This window comes from Metopolophium dirhodum, chromosome 3 (genome assembly GCF_019925205.1).
Source record: "Metopolophium dirhodum isolate CAU chromosome 3, ASM1992520v1, whole genome shotgun sequence".
Taxonomy (NCBI): Eukaryota; Metazoa; Arthropoda; class Insecta; order Hemiptera; family Aphididae; genus Metopolophium; species Metopolophium dirhodum.
Genome location: NC_083562.1, coordinates 11068314 through 11093135, shown reverse-complemented (window position 1 = coordinate 11093135; position 24822 = coordinate 11068314). Strand labels below are relative to the sequence as shown.

Below are 24822 nucleotides of genomic sequence, written 5' to 3'. Positions count from 1 at the left end.
CGGGCAGTAGATTATAATTGAGATGGCAACTAAAATATAAAATTTAATTTTCAACCTATTACCTACAGAACTAATAAAAAACAAATTACTAATAGGAATATAATTAAATTAAAATATCCTTAGCGAGAAAGGTAACCTAATTACTAAAATTCAACCACCATTCGAATCGTTATTCATATACCCACTTTAATATAGATATAATTTATTTTGAATTTAACACAATATAGGTACGTTAAAGCGCTCAGCTAAATTAGGATTTAGGAGTTACACTTGATACCTGATAAACAGCAGAAAAGTCAAATAAATTTTTTATAAGAATTTAAAGTTAAAATTTTGAAAGTATAGTTATTGTAACAAAGAATAAATGTATAATACAATTACATTGTTACTTATCAACAATGAAAGATCAATTTATAAAATTCATCTTCTAAGTATAAAAACAAAGAGTAAAATAATTAATTTCGTATTGAATTCTGTACCACTAGCAGTATTTCTAGGTAATTCAGGTTCAATATATTTATCTGTTAATACGACTTCTGACTGAGGTCGCAATTGTAATGGATACCCGGTTGAAGAAATTGTAGATACTTTACTTCTGAATTCAAAAACACCAAAATAATAAATTCATAAAAGTTTTATAAACTGATAATCCGTTAATCGTTATACATATTTTAAGTTCAAAAACCTAATTACCCGGGGCTATACGCAAAATGTTCAATTCCTAAGTGTACGAATAGTTCATCTTTGAGATTACGTATGACATTAGACAAGATGACTGTTTCAGTTTCACTGCCAAAGTTCGTTACGATTTTGTATGATTCGTGTTCTAATAGTAACCTGAATATTATCAACAGTTTAATAATATAAGAAAATAGCACATTGCTTTATTTTTCTAAGTAGCTATCGTTAATTAATTTTGGTTGCCTCTTTAAAATGTAAATCGATTTAGTAATATTATACGTCTGAACATCGCCGTTTTTAACGTATTGGTTTTTCAAAGTTGAGCCATCTTTTTGTAAAAATTGTAGTTACTGGTTGGCATTTTTTCTGTGTTTTGACGTTCAGTTTGAAATAATTTGGATTTACTAGTAACCATGCCTTTTTCTCTTCAGTGAAACGTTTAAAACGAATTGCCTTGATTGCATTAAGCATTATAATATATAACAACTTGAGTAAACATTAATTGTGTAATTACTAATTGTACATATTATATTAAGTTGTATAGTGTTGTAGTAGGTAAATAGGTACTTAAATCAATTGAAGCTATGAATAATAAACTATTATACCTATTTATATCATTTTATTGACTTTAATTATTCAGTGACTGACTAAACATTTAAGTTTGAAGACATACATTAAATAATTTCATTAACTATGTTTGTATTTGTTATGTAATAGTGATGGATAAATTATTAAAATTATTATATTTAATAGAATATTTCTCTTATACCTGCGTTAATCGAATCATCCCATTGCATTGGACACCTTTCGTAATCTCTAGATATCGATACTTTCGGACCACTCGAAAAATTGTCGTCTGTCACTTATTCTGGTCTCAAACACATGTTGTCCTCTATGCCAATTTCACTGCTGTAATAATATGTTACTTCAATACCGGGAAGACAATTTCAATGCAGTAAACATTGGTACCGTTTCTGCACTATATTTCGATGACGTCCTTAAATTGTCATGATTTTCAATCTAAATGATGAAAAAATAATTAATAAAACACTTCATAGGGTATCCAGACATTCCCCCCCCCCCCTACCCCTGATAACCCCTGGGGTTTGGACACAATTTTAGATTTAAATGTTACCCATATAATTCAATATTAGTATATACTACTATTTTACTTTTATTTAAAACTATATTTTTACTTAACTTATTTTAAATATTATTTATTATTTTTTTATTGAAATTAAGATTATAGGCTTTTTAGTTAACGTAGTTTTTACGAAAATAAAAAAAATTAATATGAACAAAAGCTAAAAAATATGTGTTAAAAATAATAATTTTATATTCGAAGGTAAATAATTAAAAAAAAAAAAAAAAAACGGAGGGAAATTGTCCGCATCAAAAATGTATCGGGAGGAAAATGTCCTACTACGCCGAAAACAGCCGGGGGGAAATGTCCACCATTCACTTCATAGTTATCAAAGGTACTTTTAATATGCATACAATTTGTATATATATAAATATACGTTCAATAATTATGATATTAATGTTTCATACTATGAGCGTTTAAACTTCAAATTAATAAGTGTATGTTAACTAAATGAAACATAGAATATATATATAACATAGCAAAGAGATTTTATACAAAGATTTTTTAGGCTTTAAATAGTACATAACATTATCGTGCGATTTAAAAATACGTACCAACCAGTTGGTCACTGCGTTTTCTTGTAAATCGGCCAACCAAGTTTTAATTATGTTATCGATAGATTCAACAATATCATCATCCTTTGGACACCTCACCAATGCTTAGTTAAATGGTATTTGAGCACCAGGGTTCGTTGAGTTGCCGTAAAATTGCATTAGTATTATTCACATCTGAATAATATTCTGTTGCCATTAAATTATTCATCATAATATTAATATAAAATTATGATTTGTATTTATTAATTTTATTATTTTATTGTATAAATAATACTGAATACATACCTACAATGTTTATACTGAAAATTAAAAATTAAAATCAAGTAGGTTATTACTTATAATTATTTATTTTGCATGTCTATAAAGAAAACCGAATTCATGTGTGTGTAGCATCCTTATATTATATTTTAATTACTTACCAAAATGCCTTTCTGAACATTTGGATTTCTTATATTAAAGTCAGGTTGTTTGGAACTGGATTGATGTAAATAAAATTGTTGGCGTTCTTTATTCCATGTCCAGCCAGTACCACCAAATACACTCAACTATGTAAAAATCGATTTGCATTCAAGATTTAATGAAGTAAATTATTTTTAATTTAAAAATTCTTATAAATATTAATAGAAACTATTTTAAACGATGAGGTTGGTAAAACTAAGTTATTACCATTTTGTAAATGTCTATACTTTTCATTTAATTAATATTTGATAAAATGCTATTAAAATTACAATATTATTTAATATTTAAATATTAGGAATTTTGAAGTTCATAAAATATGATATTTACCAATTATTTGGTAGTTTTGGTTTTATTGTTAAGTTTCTTATAACTTCATCGTGGTTTGATGCGTTACGCCAAGCGTAATAATCTGCGTATTTGTCTTCTCTTTCAATTGATTTCTTAAACCACTCACATTTATAACTTAAATGATTAGGTATAAAGTCTGCTACTAATTTAAGATCTAAAAAATTATATTGTAATACATTATATGTCTACCTTCTACGTTAATAAATACATAAAATGATTCAGAACCAATAACGACCATACATCAGTGTAGAAAAACTTAAAACGCAATTTAAAAATACAAAATAAATTATTTAAATAATAAAAAAAAACTATATTGACATTTTTTTTTTTCAAATTTGTATAATATAAATATTATAGTGTAAAACGTATAAACGCATAAACGTAATTTACTAATTAAATACATTTAGGAGGTAAATATACCCTAATATATTTTAAACATGCGACACCGGCATTAACCACTTCAGAAGTAAATTTATGGATAAACCTATCCAGGTACCTCTATAATTAATAACTAAAATAACAAGTAAAAAAATTAACATCGCCATAGCTTAGAGGTTTTTTTTATAAATTTTCTTTAGTTTATTTAAGATAAGACATAATATAAAACAGTAGTAGTAAGTATTTTAATTTTTAGTTTAAACTCATGCTAAATGATTAGGTAAACTTATCCCGAATACATTCTCCTTCGCAGACTGATCTTATCTGTAATGCGTAGTTTGTAATATGTATCTGTAATGTAACAAATAAACCAATACAACTAGTACAACAAAAAGGTTCTTGTGACTTAATAGTATTATGTCGTAGGCATATAGTCAAAGAATTTAATGTTTATGCAATTTCACTATCGGCCTAGACATTTAGTTAAATGACTAGGCATTTAACTAAATGTCTATTTCATGTCAGGCAAATAATAAAAAAACATTTTGTATTATTTTAAAAATTTAAATATATTTTCTATCAGTTATTTATTGCTATTTTATATATAAAAAAGCTTTGTATTATTTATTAATATTAAAACACATAGAAAATAAAATAATAATAATAATATAATAATTATGTGAAATAATATGTTTGATTTCGTGTTCACTATTACTATTGTTTTAAAAACGAAATCATAAAAAAAAAATAAAAAAGTTATATTATAATTACAATAGTTACCTATTACTTGTTGTCACATGTTATTATTTGGTGGCATTTTTTGGAACATTTAAGATTTTTCTTACATAAGCACTGATTGGTTTGAGATTGCCGCTTTCCTGATCGACATTGACATTTAACAAAACCTTGACCGTTATAAATTGATAAGTATGCTACAGCTTCACGTATGGACACAAATTTGTCTTTTTGTACTTTGCTGTCTTCTAAGCAATTATTTGAAACTAGTTGAAGTTCTTCTCTTGAACACCGATTTTTTACTTTACCAATTTCTGTGCAAATTTGATAAACGCCGGTCCGAATTTCTATTATTAACCCATTTATATTTTGACCATCGAGAGGTCCTCGGTCTACTTTTGGAACACTTAATACTATTTGATCACCAACTTTTAGTTCTTTAAATAGTTTTTCGTTATTTTCTGCCATTTTTTTAGCTGCGATTGTTTTCGTTTGTAAGATTCAATGCGGTAAACTTTTATCTGTTTTTCATTATTACATAGCAGACATACATATTTTCAATATCGTTACTATTATTTATAGAATAGCTGCAATTATCAGAATGAATATTTCTTTTACATATAGTACATTGGAGTTCACTACCTGATTTTTCTTAAACACTGCAGATATTATATACGTCACAATATATTTTTTTTCTTTGAAGGTATATTGTCAACATTATGTTCTGAATTGTCTTGTAAAATATTTTCAAAGTCTTTTTCATTTGATAATTTTTGAATAATTTCGGAAGGTAAGTTTGTATAAGTAAGACCTACTTTCGGTTCAGTGCCAAACAAGACTCGTTATGGCGAACGACCTAAAATTCGATGATGTGAAATGTTTTTTTGCCATTGTACAAAATAAACTCCGATTGACCACTTGGTACTTATATTGCCTACGACCCAAGCTCGTAACATGTTTTCAACGTCTTGATTTGATCTTTCTACAGATCCCTGACTCTGAGGGTGCAGTGGCCACCCATGTACTATTTTACATTCAGGCCACAATTCTGCCAATTTTCAATTATTTTCGTTGTAAATTCTCGCCCATTATCAGACTGAAGTATTTGAGGTGCTCCTTGTTCCAAAAAAATTATTGTACAATTCAATCGCATGTTCTGTATCTTTTTCCGAAACGTCATATTTTTGTCGTAATTTGTTTAGTTAAGTTATTTTTTGCTAGATTTTCATTTAGTGAGGTAGATTTCCGAAACTGGACAACGAATTTTGTTGTTTGGGGTCTTGTTAGATTCACATTGGCTAGAAGAAGTGCAGTGAAGAACTAAATCTCCAATAGTTAATTCACTACAAAGCTGTAAAGCTAAAAAACATCAAAAAATGCCCAATCAAATTTGTATTAATTTTTTTTATGTTCTGTAATGAATTAACTATTAAAGATAAAGCTCTGAAAATCTTCACCGCACTTTTCCTAACCAATGTGAATCTAATATGACCCCAAAGAACGAAATACGCTTTCTGGTTTCGGAGATCTATCTCACTAAATGAAAATGAAAATGATTTTTTTTGCGGCTGTCACACCGACATATTTTTGGATTCAAATTGTTATACCGCTTGAGTGTGATATCGGCTAATAAATTTCTAAAAATTTAAAATCAAAAAAGTTTACATGCCGATGCTTTACTTGGCAAGCGTTTATTATTCGTTTTTATGGTGATAAATAAAGCGTTAGAAATTAAAATCCCATTTTAGTGGTTTTTCGTAATTTGTCAGTGGTTTTTCCTATGCCATTAAATAACAATTGAGAAAATCGAAAAATGACCTGTTTAAAGTACCATCTTGATCCAATATGCTAAAAGATAAGGTATTATATGTTGAAATCGAAGCATTCCTTCTGGTCAATATTTTGTAAACAGGATATAAAAAAAATAAAAATAAACACCTTGTAAAACCACTAGCTTCCTCGCTCCGCTCAGAATCTAAAAATATTAATATAATATTATGAAAATTTAATATGAATTCATAGGAGCAAACATTCAATAATAAGTTCTAAAATAAAGTTACCAAAGAAATAATTTTAAATTGTATTATATTATGGAATCATATAGTTAATTGCATTGTACTAAAATATCCGTTTAAAAACCGAGAATTTAGCATGCTTGCGTAGAGTGACCTCTCCTAACTTTTTTTTTTTATATAAATGCTATTTGTACATCTGTAGTCTTTATTAACTGTAACGGAGCAAACTAACAAAAAACGGCCCTTCTCAGGGCCACCACATGTGACATATACAATATAGCCACAGACCTAACGCCCGACCAATCAGAAATAGGCGACGCTTATAGGCTGATTTCTAAATACATATTTTAAGTACAGACAAGAAAAGGATATCTATGAATAGAAGATATGACACCGATTACGTTGATACCATTTTGACCTTTGTAAAATAAATTCCGGCTAAATTACACGGTGCACCGTAACTCCGCACGGATCGTCGCCATTTTATAATATATCACCTTAAATCCGCAAACAAGTTTTTTTTTCGACACCTTAACTCCGCATACAGGATTTTTTTTTAACACTCTAACTTCGCACATGGTATAAAATATATCGTATTTATTATTGTATTAATTTATTTATTTTAAATACAATATATTATGTTATTAAAATTAAATAAAAATAATATTTTAGAATAAATAAAATAAAATATAAAATATTTAATGTAAATTAAAATTAAATTGCATTAAATGAAGCTAAACTCTTTACAAAATTATACCTATCAATTTGGTTGTCGTTATACAATTCTATTTTTTTATTTATAAATTGTATATGGTTTTTTTGTTGTGTTCTAATTATTCTACTTTCATTATTATTGGCAGAATTCATTCGTATATAAGAATCCGTCTGCATGGCTAATAAATTTTTAATGAAAACTGCAATATTTGGATGTGCTGAAGTAAATAAATTACCAAATTTGGCATGAAAAGACTCACAATTGTTAGTTGTTCTTTCCAGTGTTGCTTCTTTTTTGGCCCAAATACTGGGTGGAAATGTTGCATCCTGTTTTATGTATGTTTTGTCTAAGTAAGTGATAATTTTTTTAACTCGTGCATCCTTGGGTTGGTCATTTTTAAAGTCATTTTCAAAACATAGTTCAACTTCGTAAGGATCTAGAAACATAAGACCAAATAATTGTCTGAGCCATTTTCCTATGTTGGATTCGTTGTTTTTATATTCAATTTTCAATTTTCAAAATTTCAATTGAACAAGACCAACTGCTTGTATTCGTCTCCACCTATTAACAAAAAATAAATACAAATAGATAACTAAATATAATATAATATATATTATCCATACGTCCCATGATTGACTAAGATGAAAACGGCATCCAATTATAACTATATTAGGAAATATATCTTTGACGTTTGAATGAATTGCCGTTTCGAAATCGATTACTAGTGTTCTTGGTTGCAAACATTTGTTTAACGAATGACATTTTTCACGAAGTATTTCCCAAATAGCTGTATATGTATCTTTATTTTTATTTGGAAGCAGACAGAACACAACTGGTACAAATACGCCATTACAATGTGCGTGAATACTGAATAATTGGTGAAAAAATTTCGTACAGTATTTAAATGTACCATCAACATATAAGGTCTGAGAATCACACATAAAATTTAAATTTATATCACATGAAAATATTATTATATGATCTAATGGGTCATTTGTTATATCAAAATATTCGTCTTTCACCGTTATCGGATTGGTGTTATTAATATAATCATGTACTTCAGATATTGATTTTGGAAGTTTCGGTAAATTTCGTATACGTTCACGAGAAATGCTATCTCTAATTAATTTTGTGTCTTTACATGTTAAAGTCGACGCTGCTTCTACATTATTAGCTATTTCAAGTTTTATTAACTTGGAAGGACGATCAGTAATATAATCAAGTCCCTTTCGTTTTATCCCGTTACTAATCTTTTGTCGAATAATAATATTGGTGTCGATACTTTTATGTAGATGTGTCCCTGATTCCCGCAAAAAATTATAATCAACGCCAATCGTGTATAATTTTGCTGAACACGTTTTCTGTATGCATTTCCATCCAACTTCTCCGGATATTAGTTCTGTATACTTAGAGTATTTATAATTATTTTTTACTAACAGCACATTTCCCCGTTGACTGTATACAACACTGATTTCACTTGCCATATTTAAATAAAACATAATTTAAGCAACAATATAATCTAACAATTAAATTTTAAGCAACTACTACACAGAGAATGCTCAGAGAACTGAATTCGTCCCGTATACGTTCCACACTAGGGAAATAAATATATTGGTTATTAGTTTATTACCTATAATATGTTATCAATTTTATATTATATCGGTTTTATGGCATGTGGACTTTTGGTGTTAAAATATTTTTAGAATGCGGAGATACGGTGCGTTCGTGTTTTCGACCGTGCGGAGATACGGTGCATGCGGAGTTACGGATTCACAAAATATTTTTATTCATGCGGAGCTGCGGTGCGTCCAAATTACAAAAGAAACCGTGCCAACTGTAAACACACCAATCAGCATACAGGTTTACTAGTCGGTACAACGACGGGTATATATACGGGTGCACGCTCATACAAAATCATCAGTCTTCTTCCACCTTTCAACACAACACTACACACCAACACATTAGCGGGAAAGAGGAAGACAACAACCAGGAGCGATTAGAATCATAAGCAGCGGAAGACAGGCGATCCAGCGAAGGCGAAACGAAGAGCAGTAGATACAACACAGGAGAATTATTGTGCCGGACGACCAGCAGCAATCATATTCGGAAATACAACCCGACGGAAAATAAGTAGTGCCAGCGAATCAAGAAGTAGTATTCACACGACGGAGACGGTTAACGCACATCGCCGGCGAGCCAAGAAACTATCCTACGGCAGTAGTGAGTGATTACCAGCGGCTTTACACGCGGTTCTCCTCCGCTACCGTTAACAGTCGATCTACCCTTGCGACTACAAAAAGGTCCTTTTCAGGACCATTACAAATCCAGCGTGCCTGTCTAGGTGTTCGCCCCGAATCTCTCGACCTAACATTGACTTGTCCAAGTTCATAATTAGGGAGTCAGATTTCATTTCCCATTATATTTATATAATATACTATTGATTTATGCCCTTAATATTGTTAAATTTAAATCGCGCCTCCTTAGGCCCGATACCGCCCGACACGATCTACTTACTTAAGTCAACCGTGCGGCCCGGATTAAACAAATCCCTAATAACTGTAAATAATTTATTTTAAAAACATTGTACAATAAATTTTATGATACCGTAAACAATATTCTTATTTAATAAAGAACAGTTTGTCGAGCATCGGCGCACTGTTTCATAACTAGACTTATTTAGGAGTTAAGTTTTCTTGAACGATGGGGGATGACAATCATTTCTATATTTTAAGAAGAATGTTTATTACAGATACAAAGTATAAAAATACTATTATTATATCATAATAATTATGATTTTGTATCAGGCATTTCAAAAAAAATTTTTAAAAATGTCTGTATTTTTGAAGGATATATTGAAAGAAAACTTTGAAGATTAAATAGACAAACCATAGTAAGTTAACTAACTCCAATAGATAGGTGTCACAGTATTTTATCAAGTTTTAATTAACTGCTAATTAAATAACTTGATAAGTCTTCATTGGTTCATAACTTAGAATTTTATTAAATAACACATGCCAAACAAAAAAAATTACAACAAAGTTATTGGTGTCTAAAATTTAAACTAAAATCAGTTATAACTAATTATTGTACGAATGTACTATCATGATTTATGAAAGATAAATTCATAAGAAATATCTTAAAAGTAAAAGAACACTGAGTAAACTAAATAACGTGGAACCGATTTGTGTGCCCGCATTTTGAATATTAATTTTTGGTGTTTCGGGTGCAATATATTTATCTGTTAATACGACTACAGATTGTGGTCGTAGTTTCAATGGATTACCAGTTGAAGGAACAGTTGATACAATATTTCTAAAAACAAAAATTACAATAAATTTAAAAAAGAGGGTAAGTGGGTGTCACTCTGCTTCACAGTAGCTAACAAGTGGTTAATTGTAATGGATGGTGTTAAATCTGAATTCAAAGATATACTATCATTGCATACGAAAAACGATTCTGGGCGGAGTTCGTTTGTCAGCCTACGATATTATATTATATTATATTTATATTGTTATCATTAATACGGAAGTCGGTAAGTTGAATTAATAATATTTGTATATAATAATATACTTCAGAATGTTTCAAGTACCCACGAAAATATTTATAAATTAGGTACGACAAAATAACTAAAATCATTATTCTTGGTAATTTAATATGACCTAATTTTGATCAAATTTTATCTTAAAATAAAACTATGAGAAAACTATGTTCATATATTTTTTAAATTTTTGGTTACAAAATTATCTACTGACGTGGAACCTCGTTTCACATTTTTAATCCTTCTAGCAATGAATAATTTTAACATTTTTATCTACAAAATAATTTACAAATTTTCGAGATTTTGATGAATTTTGTCAACATTTGAACTTTAAATGCTTATAAGAACATCGTGCCAATGTATCTTTTTAATATTTATCAACTCCAGTTGTAATAATATATCAGATGCCTTGTATTAAATTGACAAGCTTTTTGACCAACAAATAAAAATGTTTTGACATTTTAAAAATACTAAAAAATTGGAAATGTCCATAAACAGCTCAAAAAGAGTCAAAATGTTTTAAAAATTATAACGAGAATATGAAATGATAAAATAAATATTTGGTGTATATTTCAAGAACCTACGGTTATTAGTTTATGAATAACAACGAAATAAGAAAATGGTTGTTAATTTACGAATTTTAATATGCCTATAAATAGCTAAACATGAATCAAAATGTTATAAAATTCTAATGTAAACATTCAGTGAAAATTCAAGTATTTGAGACAGTTTTTTAGAGTTAGTTAAAAACCAATATCGATTTTGGAAAACTCCCGAATGGAAAAGATACTGAAGTATAAAACCGAAACATTATTTTGGCTACATATCATGTAAGAAGACATTAAAAAAGTACACGCTCCGCTCAGAATTTAAAATAAAACTGTAAATTAATTTATTGTAACGAGTCATTAGTCATTACTAATAGCAAAACATTTGTAAATTCTAATTACCCGGTAATATATGCAGAATTTTCACTTCCTAAGTATACGTAAAGTTCTTCTTTTGGGCTCTTCATGATATTGGACAATATGACGATTTCTGTTTCACTTCCAAAATTCATTACAACTATGTACGATTCACGTTCCAATAATGACCTGAAAATGAAACGATTTAGAATAACTAACAGAAAGGAACAATGTGTAATATTAATTCAAAAAATAATTAGTTAATTAAAATTTTGATTACCTTTTTAAAATATATATCGATTTAGTAATATTATACGTTTGAAGATCACCATATTTTAATGTATCGGTTTTCCGAAGTTGAGACATTTTTTTGTAAAAATTATAGTTGCTAGTTGGTATTTTTTTCTGTGATTCGACGTTTAGTTTATAATAATTTGGATTTACTGGCAACCAAGGTTTCCCTTTGGTAAATCCTTAAAATCATTTAATACAATACAAATTATATTTAATAATTAAAACTAGTCTTAACTTTTTCGTTAAGTTAAATGTTTTTCGTAAACATTTTTCAACAGTTGTTTTTTTTTTAGTATCCTCTTTGAATAGATCATATAATAGGACCTATCTATATTCATTTTAGTTTATAATATTATGTTTTTTTGAAATGAATCCGTTATCATCCTAATATAATAATTTTCAATAGTTATTTAAAGTCTTATCATTCAATACAGATGATTTTGATGACCGTATACTTTATATACTTTATATAATTCCATTCTTATATATTAAATTTAAAATGTGTATGAATATCTGTATACTACGTCCGGAAAAAAACACACATAAAACCTGACACTATATGTGTATCTTGGTTTTATTGCACTTTAGTTCATGGGAAAATAGGTGAGTGGCGACGTTGTACTAACCTCGATTTATGAACTAATTCTACTGAGATGTCAATCCACCAGTGACGGATTTTGGATATACCACTATGTACATTGTATAACGTGGTTGGAGATAAATATATATATATATATATATATATAGAGAGAGAGAAGTTTCATTAATTTCTGTAACCAATGTTGGTAACACTATTTTTAAATGTATCGGGTATTCCAAAGTCGAGATATTTTTTGTAAAAATTGCAGTCGCTATTATATTCTGTGATGCGGCATTATTAGTTTATATTAATTTGTATTGAAAGGTTAGGTTAAGCATAACTAGGCATTTTTTTTTTCATTGAAACCTTTAAAACGAATTAACATGGCTTATTAATGTTTAAAAATAAAATACAAATATAGCTTGTGCATTTTTAGATTATAAAATTATACATTTAAGACCTTATCATTCGAGATGGATTAAATTGATAACCGTATATTTTATAATTTCTCCATACTTGTATATTCAAATTTAAAATGTCTATGATTTGCTGCGTACAACCCAACTTCATCTGGGAGAAAAGAATTCATAAGTTATGGCCCTATAAAGATTTGTCTCAGTTTTAGTGTAAGTACCTCCATAACAGCCAAATCGGCTCGGCGTCGGTGTATAACGTTTGGGAACTAATTCTACTGTGATAGGCCTATGCCGGATTGGTCCAATGTGGCAGCAGAACATAGGATTATTTAAAGCAATTGCTTCATGTCTGAAATGATTGGGTGAAGGCATAATCGTACAATGTCAACTCAAATATCATAATTAATAAATATTAATGGCCCCTGCCGCTTATTTTGTTTCAATGAAGGCGGTGGTAAAAATGTTTAAAATATATGTACAATATTATGCTTTAAAACCTTCACAATTTCGTTCCGCCACTGTAATTGAATAAATCACTTGGTATATTTTTAAACGTGGTTAAAACTACTTTTTACATATTAATAAAATATCTAAGAACAATCTCAGTGAATTTAGTCAATATCGGTTGAGTTGTTTTTGAGTATACATATCAATACTTATATGATTATATGCAACAACATACCTATATTTTTATATTCTTTATATTTTAATATAATAATATCTTAAAGATTATAATATAAAAGTCTCTTTGATTTATGTAACCAACGATAATACTATAAGAGAAAAAACATATTCGATTTTCACGATCCAAAACTGAATTCCTGTGTGAGCCACCAACTGCACCACCTTATAGCAACCAATATAGGTTGAAGAACCACGCTATAAATACTCTCCGAGACTCAAAGAATATGTATGCAAAATGTTCATGTGTAATTATATTGTACCTGCGTTTATTGAACTATCCCATTGCATTGGACACCTTTCACTATCTCTGGATCGACCGGAATTTTTACCTCCCGCATTATTAGGATCTTGTGATTGGTCTGGTCTCACATAAGTATTTTCCATGCCAATTTCGCTACCATAGTATGTAATTTCTATACCAGGGAGTGATAATTTCAAAGCTGTAAAGAGTGGCGCCATTTCAGGACTATATTCGGTTGGTGTTCTTGGGTTGTCATGATTTTCCATCTTAAAAAAATGTATGATATACAATTATATGTCTTTGAATAATTGAAAAATATTTACAAACGTGTAAATAAATGTATTGAAGTAATATTTTATGGTATTTAATACAATAAGAATATTTATGAATGTCTGTACCTTTATCATATTTCATTTTAAACGTCACATTTAGTATTTTTTTTAAAGTTTTATATTTTAGAGTACTTACCGCCCAATTAGCCACCTGATTTTCAGGCATATTATCTAGCCAATCTTTAACAATTTTGTCTATGGATTCAATTATATTACTTTTATCCACATTTCTTATTAATCTAAGGTTAAATGGTACATTAGCCCCAGGTTTCGTTGAATTGCCGTAGTATTGCATTAATATAGCTATCGATGAGTAGGATTCAGTGCCTAAATAACTGTTCAAATATAAAAATGAATTAATATAATATTGTGAATTTCAGTAAATTAAATATAAGTTGCTACTTTTAAAATTACATTCACCAAATATGATTTACCTAGAGAATGGGATATTTTTATTTCTCAAATAATTATCGATGAATTCTCTCCATTCCTTAACAATTTCAATAGTTTCAGGTTGATCTGTTGTATAAATATGATCTAAACTATCAAAGTTTATTGTACATTCGAAGTCGCTCCTTAGACATGGTTCATCAAGAAATGTATCACTTTCATATAAATGTTTAGTAGCGTCAATTCGGAATCCAATAACACCTCTATCCATCCAAAATGCAAATATATCCTTTAATAAAATTGCACAATAAATGTACACTGATATAATATAGAATAAAACTCGTTGTTTTTATTATAGAAACACTAACATACTAACTTTACGCTTCGTTATAAATAGCAAATTTCAAGATAGTGCAGTCAAGTTTTTGATATTTTAATTTTCAAGCAAGTTATAAATAGATAAAACATCAAAATATCGAATACCAACAAAATCACCAATATATTGGGTTGAAAATAATTAAATTTTTGAATGATTAAAAAAAACTATACTGAAAATTATGAACGAAAACCAAGTAGGTTATTACTTATTATTATTTATTTATTTTACTTTATTTATTTTGCATGTCAATAAAGCAAAACAAATTCATGTGTGTGTAGCATCCTATTAATTATATTTTAATTACTTACCAAAATTTCTTTATGAACATTTGGATTTCTTATATTAAAGTCGGGTTGTTTTGAACTGAATTGATGGAAATAAAATTGTTGTCGTTCTTTATTCCATGTCCAGCCAGTACCACCAAATACACTCAACTATGTAAAAATCGATTTGCATTCAAGATTTAATAAAGTAAATTATTTTTAATTTAAAAATTCTTATAAAAAATATCAATAACAACTATTTTACATGATGAGGTTGGTAAAACTAAGTTATTACCATTTTGTAAATTTCTATCCTTTTCATTTAATTAACATTTGATAAAATGCTTTTAAAATTACAATATTATTTAATATTTAAATATTAGGAATTTTAAAGTTCATAAATGTTATTTACCCAATTATTTGGAGGTTTTGGTTTTATTGTTGAATTTTTTAAAACTTCATCTTGGTTTGATGCGTTACGCCAAACGTAATAATCTGCGTATTTGTCTTCTCTTTCAATTGATTTCTTAAACCACTCACATTTATAACTTGAATGATTAGGTATGAAGTCTGTTACTAATTTAAGATCTAAAAATATATAGATTTACAGTAATCTATCACATGTGATATGCTGTTAATCTGACTAATAAATAATAATTACCTCGTTTCTTCATTTCTAAAACTAGTTCATCAAAATCAGCCATTGTTCCAAACATAGGATCTATCACATAAAAGTCTTCAACATCATATCCCATATCATCCATAGGTGATTTGAAAAGCGGACCAATCCATAAAGTCTCAATACCGAGATCAACGAAATGATCTAGTTTCTGGGTAATACCTGAACATTTTGTGTAAAATAAATGATTATAAAAAATATTTATATATAAATATATAATAACAAATCGATATAGGTACCTTTTAAATCACCAATACCATCATTGTCACTGTCTTTAAATGATCTTGGATACACTTGATATGTTATTGTGTTCGACCACCACTCATTATTTCGATTTTTAGCATGGAAATATACATTCCCGTTTACGGTGGAGCATGTATATGCTATCACCATAAACAAGAATACATCAAATGTCCCCATATTGTTTTAAAATATAATAAAGTACCTAAAATAGGAAATATTGTGTTATTATTTTGTATCCAAAAAAAATCGGGTTTTTATTTAGAAATAATGGAATTGTAGTTGCTTAATAATATTATATGAACTATAAAATTAAATCAATTCACATGCATTTGATTAGGTAGTTTTATACATAAATAAAGTTACAATTTATATTGCTATCAATATTTACAATTAAAATAGGAAATTCATACAAAAAATTAATATCTGTATCTTTTTACTATAATTTATTTCAATAATTTATTTATTGAATATATACTATTTTAATTTATTTCAATAAAAACAATTATAATACTATGTATGTAACTGATATATAGAGTGTACCCAATTTTCACGGAAAAGCTGTAGGTTTATTAAGTTTTAATATTTTTTTGTCATTTGTAGATTAAAATATTAAATTTTTTTTTCGTATTGTCAAATCATGTTAAAAAATTAAAAATTATTGATAATGTAAATTTGTCAAAAAATATGATTTTAGTACTAAATCATACGTTAAATGGTTAAATTGCTAATAACAGCTATAATATTATGTATATTCAATTTTAAACGTAAAACAGGTTCAAGACAGTTCAATAAAATAATTAATTAAACAATACAATTATAACAATGATAGTGTAATGAAATTAAATTAATAATTGTTTAGGTCATTTTTTTTTTAAGCAGTATACTACTTCTGAAAAATATTATTTATTTATATAAATAAATTGTATTTGTTTGATCATAAAAAATGATGATATATTTTAGAATTAATCACTTAATAGTAATAAAATAAACTGAAATAGGTACATTATTATAAACGAAATCACTGGAATTAAGTATTGTAAGACAAAATTGAAAGTATTAAGTATTGCTGTATTCATCATGGACTCGATGGTTATATTATAATACATTTTTTTTTAATTTTTACTTTTAACTTTCACTGAATGATTAACACATAAAACAAATTTAAATAGATTCGTCAAAAATAAGATTTTATTTTTTTTTTTTGGAACTAACCTAACCTTGGAACGAGGTTAACCTAACCTACAACATATTAAAATTTTTTTCTATTATTCAAGAATGATTAAATAGCCATAATATTACTTATATTACATTTTAAACTTACAACATTTATAAGACAGTCTAATACAAAAGAGCGACGTTGAGGTGTGTACAACGCAGCAATGTTCCAATAACTGTATTGCCTTAAATGTTCATCATTTATTTAAATAAAATGATATGTGTTTGATCATAAAAAAGGATAATATATCTATTTATGGCTCAAATCACACAATAATTATGATAAAAGCAATAAACACAAATAGGTACTTAAGTATATTATTTTACAGCCCGGTTGTGTAAGGCGTGCATTTACACTTTAAACATTTAAAATTAATGAATATTTTTATTATTAAGTACATATTTTTTGATTCTATAATATGATAATATTTATGAATTACGTGGGTTGATCAATCCATAAGACCACAGCCATAAAGTAATAATATATCTACATTATAACTGTACACTCGTCATGATTTTGAGTTTATGACTATATGTAGTATTCACTTCTCATTGCTATTATAGTAATATCGTTTTGCGATACGTTGTACTTATTGGGTTGAAAACGTACACAGCACCTAAACGTTGGTAATAACCCGCCGGGTATCAACCATTTATAAAGTTATATTATAATTATATACGTAACATTTAGGCGAGTGTAATATTAATGTGTAATATTATATCTGTAACAGTGGCGTGAATAAAAACATAATTGGTTATGCTCAAATCATTTTTCGTGAACTACAACTCATAATATTGTTATACATACCTACCGATAAAAAGTACTATTTCCCATCTATCAGTACCCACCCACCCACGCATATTTAAGGTGTTGTTTGAACAACACTTTTACGCTATATTACACGTCACAAAATTGTATAATAATATCATAATAATATAGTATTATAAATTTATAAATATAATAACTTACTAATAATTATTATGATTTAAGAGTATGTAAAAGTTTTGTACGTTTAAAATTCAATGTACCATTCATGTAATACAATGACATTAGAATTGGGTGTGTGATAAACACTAATAAAAATCGAAAATATCTTATGTCTATAGTTGGCTCAAAATGTTTAGAAATATTTTTAAATGTACAGAAAATGCTAGTGAAAACATTTGATAAAAGAAGCACTTACATTTATTCGTTTATGATAGTTGCACCAAAAAACAAAATTGATTTTGTCATACACTGGTTTTAAGTAAAACTTGTTTATATTGTATTAATTTATTATACTTATTAGTTATTATATACTTAATATGTCTATAACACCAGTGATAGTACCTTATCATTAAATATGCCATTGTAATGAATGTGTTGAATTTAAATTAAATGATAATTTATGGTATAGCTACCAAAAAAAGGTGGGTAAGTGGGTGTCGCTCTGCTGTACAGTAGGTTACAAGTGGGTTACTGTTATGGATGGTATTAAATTTGAATTAAATGACTTAATATTATTGTATAAGAAAAACGATTCTTAGCGAAGGAATATGATATTACTATGTTTATTTGATGATATTATTGTGAATAAAGTAATTTATATATAAGCTATTTACGTGGAACCTTGTATTCAATTTGCAATCCTTAGCTATAAAGTTGAACATCTTTTAAATTCAGTACGTGTCTAGACAGCCAACCATGTAGCACGTGTTTACCGTATCACGAATTCTTATTTTATAGCTCTCGACAGCACATCACTACTGTGTACACACATATACGGGTAATATAATAGTATTAAGTAACTACCAACCTCATTGTATAATGAGCTACGCTAATAAAACGGGCAAACCGTCTGTACCGTCAGTCATTAAGAAACCGATATCGAATAAAATCCCAAATAAAACAAATTCAACACTGATCACCAAACTTATAAGTGCATTTAATACACAATCCACTTTACCTCAACGTACAAATAATATTTCTATCAATACTACCTCTACCACCACCCCTTGTACATCTACTTCGATTTCATCTGCACCATCACCTTCGGAGACTTCTTCGACCAGTGATATCAACAATAGAAAAATACATATTAACAACATCGAACAAAAATCTCTACCCTGGTGAACAGGCACTGGTTTTTAACTCAATAGATGGTATACCTCAAAGAGACTATATTCTCGCCTTAGGTAAAATATTATCACCAAAAAACATAGTATACGTCTCCCGCATCTCGAATAATCGTTATTGAATTTTTTTTTCGAGCTATCAAATACTAGATTCCCTTTTAGAATCCACTCAGACTTTAACAGTTAACGATAATTTAATACAAATACGCAGACTCATAAATCCGTTAAAAAGGATAGTCATAGCCAATGTCTGTCCCTCTATCCCTAACCATGTTATACTTGACACGCTTAAGAAAATCAATATTACCCCCGTGTCAGAAATTTCCTACCCCAAAGCCGGCATCAACATTGAGGGATATGATCACATCTTAAGCTTCCACCGCCAGTTATTTATCAAACACGAAGATGCACCAAATTTCCCTGAATCCTTACTCCTACTTCACAATCAGACCGAATTCAGAGTTTTCATTACCGATGACAGAATTACATGTTTTATATGCAAATTCACCGGCCACACTTCTAACACCTGCAAGAAAATTGAAGCCGTACCTCTAACCTCTAACAGATTTCCACAACCCGTTTCTATGGGAGAACCCTCTATGGAAAAACTTCATGTGGAAGAACCTTCCACACACTCCCCGACAAATATTGACATCCCTGAAACGGCTATACATACCCCCACATTAAAAAGTCCTAACCACTAATTCACATCCCCTCAGACAATGGAAGGGATCACAGAAGATCTTCAAACAAACGAAATTCTTCAGCCTAGGTCCCAAAACAAGAATCACAAACCCGAGAACCATCACATACCATCAAATTAACTACACAACTAACCTAACCTCTGACGCCTCATCTCTAGTAACACCATTCTCACCACCCCCGATAAGCTCATCAACTCTCGAGGCCGACATCAGCAGAAGCAGGAATGTCACAAAAAAACCTAAAGTAGATAGATTCAGATCTAACTCCTCACCCAAGACTGTCGACAAAATAACCTCTGGTCTCAAACCAGCTCATGTCTACGGTCACTTGTTTTAGAGTAACACCAAAAACCAAAATCGATTTTGTCGAAAACCGATTTAGCGTAAAAATTCCCGGTAATGGGAAATTCTTCACTTCCTCACTAATGGGAATATGGGATTTTGACCTCCCAAATACACCAACTCGATTCACTATGTCATTGAACAAGAAACTTAAGTTGAAAATTGAAGCATTATTTCCACTACTTATCATGTTCTAACTCCTCATCCAAGACTGTTGAAAAAATAACCTCTGGTCTCAAACCAGCTCTAATAACCCATCCATCTCTCTAATCCAATAATTCATATATGTATTGGAAAACTACACTATCAAAAACTTAAATATCCACAGTACCTGTAAAGAAATCAATTCGGATACCATATTCCTAATGCTCTTGATTGATCAAGTAAAACCTTAAGTCACTGAACGTACCATTAAAGTTCATCTCACCAAACTAGACCATCTTCTCTTCCAATCATCAAAACCTCAAGTTAACTAACCCTTTTTTGCAACCCTAAGCAGCTCAATAATTATTTGTTAATAAAAATAATTAATATGATAGTTAACATTATCCAATGGAACATAAACAAGTTCTACAGCAAACTAGAAGAACTTCAACTAATAATCAAAGACCACAACCCTACAATTATATGTATACAGGAAAACAATTTTAATACCAATAGTAACCCAGTTCTACAGAATTACAACGTTTTCAAAAAAACCGTAATTCCTGTATAAGATCCAGTGGGGGAGTTGCAACTTTGGTTGATCATAATTATCCCACCGAATAAATCACACCTCTTACTGATCTTGAAGCCATCGCGCTTTCTATAACACTCCCCCTTGTAACCTTAACAGTTTGCAACATATATATATACCAAATCAAAAGAATTTACACTCTATGATATAGAACATATTATCCAACAACTCCCCAACACGTTTATAATCGTTGGTGATTTCAACAGTCATAGTGAAACTTGGGGATCGTACAAGATTGATCCTAGAGGTAAAATAACCGAATAACTGCTTTCAAACGACAACCTAATACTTGGCGATTCAGGTTCAATATATTTATCTGTTAATACGACTACTGACTGTGGTCGCAGTTGTAATGGATACCCAGTTGAAACGGTAGATGCTTTACTTCTAAAAACAAAAGCACAGAAAAAATTAGTTATTAAAATATAAAACTGCTAATCCGTTATACATATTTTAAGTTAAGAAATCGAATTACCCGGTGCTGTATTCAGAATTTTCATTTCCTAAACATACGAATAATTCATCTTTGATACCTCGTATGACATTAAACAAGATGACCGTTTCAGTTTCATTGCCAAAGTTTGTTACAACTATGTATGATTCGTGTTCTAATAATGACCTGAGAAATATCAATCGTTTAGTATTAAAAAATAACAAATCACTTTTTTTTTTAGCACCTACCGTAAACCAATTATAATTACCTCTTCAAAATGTAAATCGATTTAGTAATATTCAGACGTTTTTTAATGTATCGGTTTTTCGAAGTTGAGACGTATTTTTATAAAAATTGTAGTTGCTATTTGGTATTTTTTCCTGTGATTCAACGTTTAGTTTATAATAATTTGGATTTACTGGCAACCAAGGTTTCCCATTGATAAATCCTTAAAATCATTCAATACAATACAAATTATATTTAATAATTAAAACTAGTCTTAACTTTTTCGTCAAGTTAATGTTTTTCATTAACATTTTTCAACATTTTTCAACTGTTTTTTTTTTTTTTAGTGTCCTCTTTGAATAGGTCGTATAATAGGCCCTATATTCATCTTAATTTTTGATATGTTTTTTTTAAATGTAACTGTTATTATCATAATATACTAATATTCAATAGTTATTTAAAGTCTTATCATTCAATACAGACGATGTTGATGACCGTATACTTTATATACTTTATATACTTCCATACTTATATATTAAATTTAAAATGTGTATGAATATCTGTATACTACGTCCCGAAAAAAACACATAAAACCTGACACTATATATGTATCTTGGTTTTATTTTACCTTAGTTCATGGGCAAATAGGCGAGTGGCGACATTGTACTAACCTCGATTTATGAACTAATTCTACTGAGATGTCAATCCACCAGTGACGGATTTTGGATATACCACTATGTACATTGTTTAACGTGGTTGGATATATATATATAGAGAGAGAGAAGTCTCTTAAATTTCTGTAACCAATGTTGGTAACACTATTTTTAAATGAATCGGATATTCCAAAGTCGAGATATTTTTTGTAAAAATTGCAGTCGGTATTTTCTTCTGTGATTCGGCATTATTAGTTTATATTAATTTGTATTGAAAGGTTAAGTTAAGCATAACTAGGCATTTTTTATTTCATTGAAACCTTTAAAACGAATTAATATGGATTATTAATGTTAAAAATAAAATAAAAAAAGAGTGTGTAAGTGGGTAAAACAACTTCATGTGTATGTACGCATCCTATTAGTTATATTGTAATTAAGTACTAACAAAATGTCTTTCTGAACATTTGGATTTCTTATAATATTAAAGTCAGGTTGTTTGGAACTGAATTGATGTAAATAAAATTGTTGGCGTTCTTTATTCCATGTATTACATGTCCATCCAGTACCACCAAATACACTCAACTATGTAAAAAAAAATTTTCATTCAAGATTTAATAAAGTAAATTATTTTTATAATAATCTGCGTATTTGTCTTTTTTTTCAATTGATTTCGTAAACCACTCACATTTATAACTTGAATGGTTAGGTATAATGTTTGTTACTAATTTAAGGTCTAAAAAATATATATTTACAGTAATCTATCACATGTAATAAGCTGTTAATCTGACTAAAAAATAACAATTAATTCGTTACTTCATTTCTAAAACTAGTTCAAGATTAAATAGATAAAACGTCAAAATATCGAATACCAACGATATCACCAATATATTGTATTGAAAATAATTAAATTTTCGAGTAATAAAAAAAAAGCTTGTTGTGAAGTAGAGTAAACATGATTATAAACCAGCGTTATGGCGTGCGTTATATGACATGTTACATAATACTTTATACACTTCAACTATTTATTATTTATATTATTATAAAGGTAGCTAATATTTTAAAACGTAATATTTTGTGGATTTTCTGATTATTGGGAAGACAGATTAACACTGGGAGCGCTGCCGACACCTATCGTACTGATGGTTAGGGGGTCTAGGACATTTCGCCGCGACCGATTAATGGCACTTGACAAGAATTATGAAATTTTTATCTAGGTACCTATATGATTTTTAAGAAACATGCAAATGATAAATGCACAATTAATACAATAGCCTGACCGTTTAATGTAATTATTAGTTCGTAATATTTAGCCTATATTGCTTTGTTTGGCACTACAGATATTTGATGACCTCCTATATAATTCCCACGGGCCACGTTCAATCCAAAATTGAACTTAATTAATATTTGTTACATAATACATACCATGTAAGAAAAGGCACTATTAACTATTTAAATAGCTAAGACTAAAAAACATTTTTGTTTCAAAATAAAAACTATGCAACTATTAGAAAATTATTTTATCGTGAATTGAGCAAACACCCATGCACTCAATAAAATTATATGCTACAAAATCAAATTAGAGGATTCAGCAGTATTAACTATTAACATATTAGAACAAATTAGGTCAGGATTGATAGGTATACTTATACTCTGGAATTCTCAAAATAACATTGTTAAATCGTTGATTGTTGCATTATTAATTATTAATTTAATTGATTAATAGGTATATAATATACGGAATACTCCTCGCGTAACAGTGTACCTATAATACCTGCAACATATAACATAGGTTACTGTACGAGTGTACCTATCTATGATTTATTTGGTGGCCCATTCACCATTCACCATTGTATCAAATATCTAATATACATTATACAATTTTCATAATATAACACTCAGTAATGATTTTTATATTTTATCTGTCTCAACAACTCAAAACATAAAAAAAATGTAAAAAACTATAAAAGTTAGTGGCTAACAATAAAATAATCGTATTGGACAGTAAAAATGCATAGATTTTCTTCAACAGTATCTTTTCTGATAGGAAAGTGAATCTATTTGGTACTTGGGGTTATAAATTAAAGTAGGTTTTCAAAAGCGCCGGGAAAAACAAAATAAAAAGTAAGGAAAAACGGGAATTTTTACGTAAAATCTGTTTTTGACAAAATCGATTTCGGTTTTTGGTGTAACTTGAAAACAAATGATCGTATAATACATGAAATTTTTGACTTAATGTTTATATTAGCATTTTCTATACACCATAGTCCATAACATTTTCAAAATATTTTGACTTATTTTGAGCTGTTTATAGACATTTTCAGTTTCTAATTTTTTTAGTTTTTTTTTTCTATAAATTTCAATACAATCTTATTTGTTAGGTAAAAAAATTGAAAATTTAATAAGAGGCTCCTAATACATTGTTTCAA

The 24822-nt window shown here is 28.7% G+C and overlaps 1 protein-coding gene, 1 long non-coding RNA gene and 1 pseudogene across 2 annotated transcripts; 1 reads left to right on the top strand and 2 right to left on the bottom strand.

Annotated features, from left to right (window-relative positions):
• The first annotated feature begins 7238 nt into the window (after window positions 1-7238).
• On the top strand, window positions 7239-9642 carry LOC132940355 (uncharacterized). The gene is made up of 2 exons (XR_009664077.1): window positions 7239-7379; window positions 8733-9642. It is a non-coding gene; the product is annotated as an uncharacterized LOC132940355 (long non-coding RNA).
• A 360-nt stretch (window positions 9643-10002) lies between these two features.
• Window positions 10003-17404, bottom strand: LOC132940353 (maltase A3-like). The gene is made up of 11 exons (XM_061007899.1): window positions 17295-17404; window positions 15970-16175; window positions 15713-15892; window positions 15464-15639; window positions 15097-15222; window positions 14454-14698; window positions 14156-14354; window positions 13707-13953; window positions 11753-11945; window positions 11518-11661; window positions 10003-10341 (listed from the first exon to the last, which is right to left on the bottom strand). Exons 2-11 carry the CDS (start codon window positions 16148-16150, stop codon window positions 10152-10154), a joined length of 1881 nt encoding a protein of 626 aa, XP_060863882.1. The 5' UTR covers window positions 16151-16175; window positions 17295-17404; the 3' UTR covers window positions 10003-10151.
• A 3887-nt stretch (window positions 17405-21291) lies between these two features.
• Window positions 21292-24244, bottom strand: LOC132940141 (maltase 2-like; annotated as a pseudogene).
• Window positions 24245-24822: the final 578 nt, after the last annotated feature.

Excerpts from the sequence above, each read along its gene's own strand:
- LOC132940353 (XM_061007899.1), bottom strand. The coding sequence starts at position 16,150 with ATGGGGACATTTGATGTATTCTTGTTTATGGTGATAGCATATACATGC. Across the intron at positions 15,223-15,463 it reads CAAAACCTCCAAATAATTGG|TTGAGTGTATTTGGTGGTAC; the intron begins GTAAATAACATT and ends ATTTTTACATAG. Across the intron at positions 11,946-13,706 it reads GGATAGTTCAATAAACGCAG|GATTTACCAAAGGGAAACCT; the intron begins GTACAATATAAT and ends AATGATTTTAAG.